We start from the raw sequence: 9,748 nt of genomic DNA on the forward strand, positions 1-9,748 counted from the left end.
GACACATAAATAATGCCCATCGTGGCTTGTTTGGTTTGTTCGGCTTTTGTGTCCACATCCGGTCGCAGGCTTGGATCGCAGCCAGTCATCTTGTAAAAAGGATTCTGACAAGAGAGGGATTATTACTGCTGGTGGCTGATCTGTGATGTTGCTTTATAAAACCCCTACAATGGAACAAAGAGAGATGGGACGGGGTGGAGAGAGAGAGAGGGAGAGAGAGAGAGAGAGAGAGAGAGGGTGTGTGTGCTGAGGCCAGACACAACTGCAGGCATCTGAAATAGCACTAACCCACTTAGCCAGGATGGATATTGGCAAAATCTTATGAGATCATCTATTGGATCATCACAGCTCTCCACTAACCTATATATGTGTCTGACTGCTTATTGCTTTAAAGAGGCTCAGTGTGTCAGAAGAGATGTGTTACCAGTTACTTCACATGGATTTTTTTATTTAACTACAGCGTTCCTATCAGTAGCAAATTTTTGTTTTGCTTTCTTACATGTACTTTGTTGTCCCTGCTGTTTTCACCCCTGTTCATTTGTTAGTTTTTTTAGCCAGATTACGTAAAAACTACTGAACGGGACATTGGCCAAGAAGGATCCAATTAAATTTTGATCGAGACAAACAGTTTCTTTTACATTGCGAGACTGCAACATTTTCACCAATTTCACAGGGAAGAATACATGTAGACTGAAATCTTGATTGAAAGTAAGGGAGCTGTTGGGCCTTGGTGGAGGTAGTCACTTCCCTAGGTGCTAGTTTTTTGTTATGTTAACTGTTCCTTTCTTTAAATGGCAGTGGGATGATTTCATTGCTAAGCCACCTACCTCCTCTGAAGTAAAACGAGTGAGAATTTGTTCAGATACATCTCATGATACAGAGGGCAAGAAATCTCTTTTTCTCTTTTACAGCTCTTGTACATTTAAATCTTAATTTAAGATTAATTTGAAGGAATAAATCAATGTTTTAAAAGCAAAACCGGTAGAGTAAACAATACAAAAAAGAGTGAAAACTGAGAACAACAGGTATATAATGGTTACTGGAATAAAGCTGACAACAATAAACACAAACCAACTTAGAAAAAGGGAATTTGGCTTTACTGTCCTCTCATGCTAACTGATCCTGAGGCTGAAATGGAGTTAACCTGATAATGCCTGTCTGCAGACAGCACTTTGCTGATGTCTGGAATTGAATCAGAAAATGCCTTCCCCTAGTCTCTGAACCAGGCCCTGCACTCACATACAGTAGAGAAGGGGAACAAGGTTATACTGAAAACTGAATCTGTGACCTTTAACACAATTAAATATTTTAAAAGGGACAATAAATATGTTTCTGTCTCTTCTGGTTTAATGCAAGTTGCTGGGAGGAGCTCAGATATGATTAGCCTGGTGGTGAAATAGAGAGTATGCTCATTTTCAACAGTAATTCCATGATAAAGCCAAGTTATTTAGGTCTCAGTACAAAACGTGTACACACCAATAGAAAAGTACACACTTCAAAGAATTGATGACCAATGGCATAAGTGACTTGTTTTACAACCTGCATTTAATCATCGGAAAAAATATTACTTCAGATGTCAAAAGTTAGGCATCAGCCCAAAAAGCTGTGCTTGCCCCACACAGGGAAACATATATTCCCATGTGTGTCAAGAAACCTGAGACACCAATTACAGAGCCCTCTAATGATATCATTTCCTATGTTTGCCAGACTCCTTATTGCCAAAGAAAGTAACTTTAATGGTTGTATAATTTGAAAGAAGAAGAGAAGAAGAAGAAGAAAGGATCTTTTGGTATTAATGCTAGCTAACTACAACCCCACACATGGTTCTGTTTTTAGCTGAGCCCCTTTGCGTGACTGGCTCTTTTCAGTTGGCAGGGAGCTGCGTACGCTGAGTGCAGTCCAACAATCAAGATATGGCTGTGTTGACGTTTGGTTTATCGGGGAAGCTTTTAAGATGGGAAAGATTCCATTGTTTTTATCGGCGGAGTTCAATTAGATCAAGCTCTCTGTCAAAGCGCCAGCAACTCACCCCCCCCACATAGAAAATAAAAGCCCCACAAAGGGTGCATTAATTACAAACCTGCAGCGGCTGCTTTACAGTGCACCTACTTGTTGTATTCAACCATGGATTAAAGAACAGGTTTAAATCAATAAAGCACAGGTTATAAATAGAAACCACCTCTGAGTTCTAAATCTTGCCATGAATCAGTCAATAAAGAAAGAAGACAAAATAATGTCCTGCAGTTGGAGAAGTTACCGACATCCACCGTAAACTTATTCATCTGATTTGGCTAAAAATAAGCACTAACTGAGGTCACGGCTGCACTTCATCAAATATTCATGTGATACTTGTTTTGTTTTCCTTTTTTGAAGAGAAAAGGGAGTGAGAGGAAGAAGGTTAGCAGGATAAGGGGGAGGGGAACAGTAGAGACTGATTGAGAGAGAGGAGGAGAGGTAGCAGGCAGAGTATCAGGGAATCTGAGTTAAAGGTGTAGTTAGCTACGAGGAAAGTTGACTTTCTAAACTCAAGATTTCAGTCTGTTTTCAGGGATGTACAGCATGTGGGGGCCACTGTATAACAGCTTTAAGAACAAAGTTCGTATAAGCTCCACGACAGACCTGCCAGCTCACAGGGGTCTCCCCAGAATTCATGGTGTAATCAGTTTCAAAGGGTAGATTATGGTGGAATGCCACTAAGTAATTCTTTGACACGCACACAAATCTGGACACACTCCTTCACTTTCCGCAGTCCTGAATTTGTCAAAAAGACAGGAAGGCAAAAACCTGTAACCAGAGACGCCCAGAGGACTGTGTCCCTCAGCGACCTCCTCCGCTCTGCCTCAGTCCTCCACACACAGGCCACTCTCAGGCTTTAGGTCCTGGGAGAACAAACTTCGCTGAGCTGTCCTGGAAGAAAGCTGTTTCCCATTCGGCCTAAAAGTCAATATGTGAGCAGTTAAAGGGGAAATATCCGTGTGAGGTTAAATACTTAACTGTAACAACGGGGATGTTGAAAAGCCAAGATAAAGTGATTTGACTCCGATTGGCTGAACTGCATAATCTGTTCTGATGAATATAGAAGTAATCACCTGCTGTTCATCAGAGCTTTGTGATTTCAGCTCATCACAATATGACGTCCATTCTGCTGCTTTCTGTCAAATTGTGAACTTAATGTTGCACATTTCAAGCACTGCAACACACTGACAGGGACTTAGCACAAGAAACTATGCGACTAGATAGCAGCAGTATCTATTTGTAATGAATCCAGGTTTCAGGTATTTTCTACCCTTAACTTTTTCCAAGAGAACTGTTACTTGATCCTGAAACAGAAACTCTGGTTTTTACAAAAGTGCTTAAAGAAAGAGAGAAAACTAGAATAGTTGCTCTCTATGCTCCTAAATGATTGTGACATGATTACAAGACTAATAAACTTATACTTTATAAGCTAAAGGTTATGAATATAAAGTAAATGTAGTGTTAGTTGTAATCATTGTATCTGTATACAATGTCTCATATACTGTTAATAAATAGTATAAAACAATAAATAACATTCAAAATCAATATCATTGCTCAAATTTGATTAAAGTATCCAAACAGTGCAGTTAAAGCAGTTTTTTAAATCATAATCAGGAAACTTTTTAAATTACAATTATTATGTCTGGATGGTAAAAAACTAAACAAATAACAACAGAAGATTCTAGTGATCTGTTTTAAGTACACGATCAAATACGTCTGTGGCTCTAAACAACACTCCGGTTAAGTTTGGACATTGAGATGCTGAAACTGTAATGGAAACTTGCCTTGGTAAAGTACACAAAATCACTAACAGATGTGTATTTAGAGGCCCCCACTGTGCTACCTTCACATCACAGCCCACCAGTAGATGACGTAGGTAAAACCAGACAAGTGGTACAAATTATGCAAATGAGACGACAACCGTCCTCAGAATAGCTGACTGATCACATCATAACTTTGATGTGTGAACATAAAAAGATTATGATGGACACAGATTATGAAGAGGAAGAATAACATTAACACTTTTTATTAGAAGATGTGTCAGCCTGCTATCATTGACCGGCCCTCAATAAGCAGAGGGGCTTCCGTCGCTCTCATCACAGCCAAATAAAAGCTGGGAAGGGTCAGTCAGTAGATAGGCAGGGTCGCCCACCGACTGCTTTCCAATAGATCTGTATGATGAGGCCGCAGGCATGGTGAGTGCAAAAGAACCTTGTGTTTGGCTTTTGATGGGTTCGACCCATTGATGTGCAACCGGCTCCCAGCTCTAATGAATAATGAATGGCCATATTGTCATCACCCACAGATCACATTTCACATGGCGATGGACTGAACTGGTAATTAGCCAGGATGCTGCTGGCCTGCAGCTTGCTGTGTTGAACTTGCCAGGAAGTGCAGAGCAGAGATGATTACTGTTCAGTCGTAATTGCAAGGGCAATCTATGGTAGCACATCTAAAGTTTAGGATTATATTCTAAACTTTAGATGTACTACCATAGATTTAGGATTGAAGTTTAGGATTATATTCTTTACATTTGTAACAATCACTTTAGATCGAGGGTATAGTCAAATGTACAAATGTTTCTTTCACTGAAATTAGGCAGAAATGAAGAAAGAGTAAAAGAAGCAGGGAAGCCAGAAAGAGGGAAATTACTGCATGATGTTCTGTCTGGAGGAGCAATTATAAGTACGTCGTCATGCTCGGTCTGACCCAGAAACTCTGAAGTGTGCTTTTATGAGTCTGGAAAAGGGAGAGCTGTACGACTGGTGCATGGTTTCACTGCTGAAATAGACCTTGGAAACACAGCTGACATGCTGCAAATGAATGTTGGGAACAGTATGGGAATAAGTTAAGATAATAAACATCCCAAGTCATACAATAATTAAGGCTGTTCCAGCTGATTCCCACTTTAAGAAAAGAAAGCACTATTAGATTATTACATGTTCATTTTGCCTCACTGACTAATTCGATCATTAGCAGTAATTTACAGGTAACACAGTTTTTTAAAAACTTTAATATACATGTTCTCAGCTTAACTAACTTAATTCAGTATAAAGATGATTCAACAGTTTAAAAGTGGGTCACATCTCTTTTTAATTTGAGTGATGAATAAGTCAAATGTTTTTCATGCTGTAATGTTCACAAAACACATCACTCTCCTCATGCTGTCCATTGCTGCACATTCGTAAGTACCTAATATATATAATGGTGCCAAAAGTAAAAGCTTGTATTCCTGAACATTATAGACAAGGAGGTGAATGAGCCAACACACCAGGGTTGTTCTGAATTACAGTACAGTTTTTGCCGTTGTGCGTTGTACTGTATACTTACTATTCTTCATTAAAAGAAATATATACTCAAGCCCCAATCCTTGATAATCCCATGACTCAGCGATAATGTTCACTCAAATCTACAGAAATGAACAAGCTAATTCAGAACAGTGTGCGGTTATCTGAAGTCTGTCCAAGCCCCAGCTGATATATGTATCTTCATGTGAAACAGTGGTTTGCGGTCGGCCACAGTAGAAGTGTCTGTGAGATGCTCCTCAAAGTGTTGTATGAGATGGTGTGATCGTCAAAACCATGAGGATACAATCAACCAAAACCAGCAGCTTAGCTTTGGTGGAGGAGATGTTCCCAGAAAAAGAGATGAAACAACCCTGATAAAACCCTTTCTGGGCAAATGTAGTTTTCCGACAAAAATACAGAAGGCAACAAGCTTGAGCTTATATAAGTTAACTTTTCAATTTCCCCCCATTCGATTACACAGGTCGAGCCACTTGCTAAAAATGTGAATATCTTCTGCAAAGCAATCAGTGTGTGAGAGGAACATCTTCTCCAGGCTTTGTTGTACAACTTCCACTGCTGCATCGAGACAAAGCGTGGGAGTCACACAATATATCAAAGTGAATGTGGACTTACATCCCTGAGCAAAAGCCGCCATAGACACTCGTTTGTGGTAACTATGAATAGAGTTGTAACGCCACAACTGAACAAACCATCAGGAAGACTTCGTGCAAACTGGTTATTAAACACACTGATCTATCTGTAGTTATATGAACCAATGTAAAATGACAGAAACAGGAAGGACGATACTTCATTCAAAAATATCAAAACTTCAAACTCATACAATCTTTTGTGTGTTTTATCTAAACCAGGTATATAGATTGAATATATATATATATATATAGAATGTTATGATGGCTGCACAAAGGCAGTTGCAGTAAACTTAGGAAAATCTGTAACATATATTATTGGTCACGAAAATTTAAATGTTGTGAATGGCTGTGTTATCATATGAGTTTTACTAATTCGTGATTTCCAGTATTAGGCTTTCACCCTGGCATTGACCACCTAATCCTATTACCACTTAATATCATGAGTTTTTGGCTGTAGATGAAAACAGGTTTTCACTGGGCAATGTGCAGGGGGAGGGAAGTTGCTGGGATCATGTCATTATTTATAAAAGTAAGCTGGGAGCAAACACCCATCAAGTGGATGGATTAAGACCCTTTCTCTTTCCCTAATGACTGGAAATTGGTTTAACTCCAAAGTCTGTGTAGGGGGAGAGTTGTGACTTTTCCTCTGAATCAAAGATTTGAGTGGCCTCGTTAAGAATATCAGAGTCATCCAAGGTCACACAGCAACCTTGACTTTTCACAATAAAGTGAAGACATTAGTTAATCTGTGCTAAGTTAAACTACCTCATACTCTTTGTGTCAAACTACAGATGTGTACAGAAGTAAACTAAAGGTAAAGAAAAGCAGAAGGGACATTATGTCATCTGGAAAACTAGTTTTAAGAAGGAGAATGAGAATCTGAAGGCTGTGGCATCAAGCTAATGACTGAAAGGTCACAGGTTAAGTTGACTTTGAGCAAGGTACATAATAACCCCCACTGCCCCAGGGCAGCTGCTCAGTGACTGTAGATCTACCAAGCATTTCCTGGATCTAACAGTGTCAAGTATTCCTGAAAATGTGCTATTCATGCACAGTAAATCTACCTAAGTCAATAAAGCTAATGGGGAAAAAGACCATGACGGTTAAAATTTGTAGTTAATTTGATTCAAACCCTAATAAATAAATTGGTGAAGGCTTCTGATTTATCTCAAACTCAATCCTCAGGAAGGGAAAAGATAAGCTTCACCAGAAACTGAAAAAGACAAAGATCTTGATAAGACCCGTGCAGGATCTTGGATCCTCAAGTCTACGTAGGATGTTTACTTTTGTACTTCCAGTTCAGTGCAATTTGTGCAGCTACTCAGTGAGATTAGGTGATTAACACCATAAAAATGCTTGATTGTGTTAAAATGTTTAGTCACTTTGAACATTTGCTGAAGGTGACCTTATATAAACTAAAATCGAAAACATGAATGGTTATTTTATCACCACAGCTGCATTTGCAAGTGCAAGGTGTCTATAACTTGTGAAAGCTGTTCTTCAAAGCTGACCAAATGCTTTACAAGACAACGATCAGTGTCAGTTACGCAACACGAGGTACAAATTTAAAGCTCACGTTGTGTGAGTCAGCGAAGGGGGGATATCTTACCTGCAACCGGTGAGTCAGCCACGATCAGTGTTACCAACACCGTCATCCCCAGGAACACAGCCCTCTGGCCATGGCCTCGCACAAGAGCCTTGAGCATCAGCACCAAACCCACAGAGGAGACTAAACCCGCCATGGTGCGGCAGAAGTGAGGTCAAGGCATTTCATCCAGGTCGGTAAAGAAGACTCGTGCCAGAGACAAATCAGGTTTGGGTTATTCAGGATTGCCTGGTTTGGTCTGCTTCAGTTTAAGGCCCCTCCTTCCATAACATGTGCTTGCAGTGAATAGTGGCTGTGGGAAAACAAAAGAGCAACAGTGTGACTCTCAAAACAAAGCAACCACGTTCACAGTTATTACTTGAGCGTCGCTTCATTATGCAGATATAAACTGAAAGAACTATAAGCACATGCTCTTCTTAAATAATTCAACATTTTATCACCTAAACCAAGGAGGTTGTGCTGTCGTCTGAATTTGTTTGTTTGTTATTTAGCAGGATTACGCAAAAACTACTCAACCGATTTTCATGAAATTTTGTGGAGGGATGGGTCATGACGTAAGGAGGACCCCATTTTATTTTTGGAGTGGATCCGGATCAGGAGGTGGATCCAGGAAGGTTGTTTTCTCACTTTCTTTAACATTGCAACATTTTCGTTGATTTCTCCACACAGACAAAATATGTATCTTGCCATAGAAGCCGAATATCCGAATAAATGTTTAAAATTAGCAGCAAAATGTTTGAGTGCTCACAATTTGTGTTTTGTTATAAGACATATATTATCAATGATAATAAGGTGCCATTCTAGTTTGATTAGAGTTACATTCCCAAAGCCACACAATCAGGATAATACCAATTTCTATTTTCATTTTCCTGACAGTGTCTGCTGCAATTCATTTGGATTCTTAAAGTATATGTTTGAACAGTATTTCAGTCCATACAAACACAAACAGATAAAAGATGCATCTTACCACAGAAGCAGAATATCGGAAATAAAAATGTTAAAGGTTTGTCCTGAGTTTTGTATATTGCCTATAAACTTGACGTATTCCATGCAGATGGCCAACAAGGTGTCATTCTCGTCTGATTAACATTCCCAAAGCGCCAAATGGTATTTTTCATTTCCTGACACTTTCTGCTGCATTAAATTTGTACTGTTAAAGTAAATAAGTTTGTCATGCATGTTTGTGTTGTATTTCCCTGCATGTACAAACAAAGATAAATGATAAATCTTCCAAGAAGAGAATTCACAGGTTTGTCCCAAAAAAAAAAAAGACAGTTTCCCTGCACATTGCCATCAGGTGACCTCACCACAAACGACAGACTCTCATCCCATTAGAGAACTAATATCTACACCCTGCATTGGGGCTTCATGAGGTGGTGGAGAGGAAGAGGAGGGTCTGAGGAAGCAGCTTCACACACTTCATCCTCAGCCTGGACGACCTGCTCTCAGCCATCATCTCCTGCCCCCCCCCCGCGTCCCGTTACTCTCCAGCTTCACGGTCATGACTCCTTCACCAGAGTCCGAGCGTCACGCGAGGGAGCTGGGGTTTAGCTGTTAGCTAGCAAACACTAGCTCACAAGCAGGGACATGTCCCCCCCCCCCCCCCCATAGCGAGCTGTGGGTGCACTGACAACACGACTATGTTCCCCTTCATTTCCCCCCCCCCACCACCCACAACAGCCATTCCCCCGTGAATCCTCATAGCTGCGCATTCACACTTACCTCCACCCCCCTTCAAACAATGGGGCTCAAACTCTGTCCCTTCCTGTGTCCGCGTGAGGAGGAAGATGTCCAGATGTCCAGATGTCCTCCGAGGCTCCGTCATTCACCCTCATGTGGGACAAAACCCGCCTGCGTGTTTTAAAGCGCTTGTCTAGATTTTTTTCCGGTGCAGACGTGTTGCGCGTTTTCTGGTCGCTGGTTTTTTCACGTGAAGCTCTGACGGTTGTCGTCCTTAGCATCGGGTTAGCCCCGCCTCCAGGTAGAGGTGATTGGCTGGTGGTTTATCGAAACCCGCTCCCATTGGCCGCAGCGCTGTTCCATCAAAAAGAGGGGAGGGGTTTTAGAAGTAGGTTGGTCCTCCTCCGCTGGCGTCTGCGGCTTCCACGGCAACGTGATGATGCTTCGGCTTCATGTCACTGTCACGAGCTGCTTTGATATTCAAAAGAATAATAATGATAAAGTAATAA

At 40.7% G+C, this 9,748-nt stretch overlaps 1 protein-coding gene across 3 annotated transcripts in view; it reads right to left on the reverse strand.

Annotated features, from left to right (window-relative positions):
• si:ch211-1e14.1 (UPF0606 protein KIAA1549) overlaps positions 1–9,532 on the reverse strand; it is a 34,946-nt gene extending 25,414 nt beyond the window's left edge. For all 3 annotated transcript variants that reach the window (XM_034588306.1, XM_034588307.1, XM_034588305.1), the window contains exons 1-2: positions 9,282–9,532; positions 7,563–7,851 (exon numbers count right to left, since the gene is read on the reverse strand). In XM_034588306.1, the coding sequence (XP_034444197.1) occupies positions 7,563–7,695 (133 nt within the window). In that variant the 5' untranslated portion in view covers positions 7,696–7,851; positions 9,282–9,532. The remainder of the gene's footprint in view (positions 1–7,562; positions 7,852–9,281) is intronic.
• Positions 9,533–9,748: the final 216 nt, after the last annotated feature.

The sequence above is a fragment of the Hippoglossus hippoglossus genome, chromosome 6 (genome assembly GCF_009819705.1).
Source record: "Hippoglossus hippoglossus isolate fHipHip1 chromosome 6, fHipHip1.pri, whole genome shotgun sequence".
In the NCBI taxonomy this organism is placed as follows: Eukaryota; Metazoa; Chordata; class Actinopteri; order Pleuronectiformes; family Pleuronectidae; genus Hippoglossus; species Hippoglossus hippoglossus.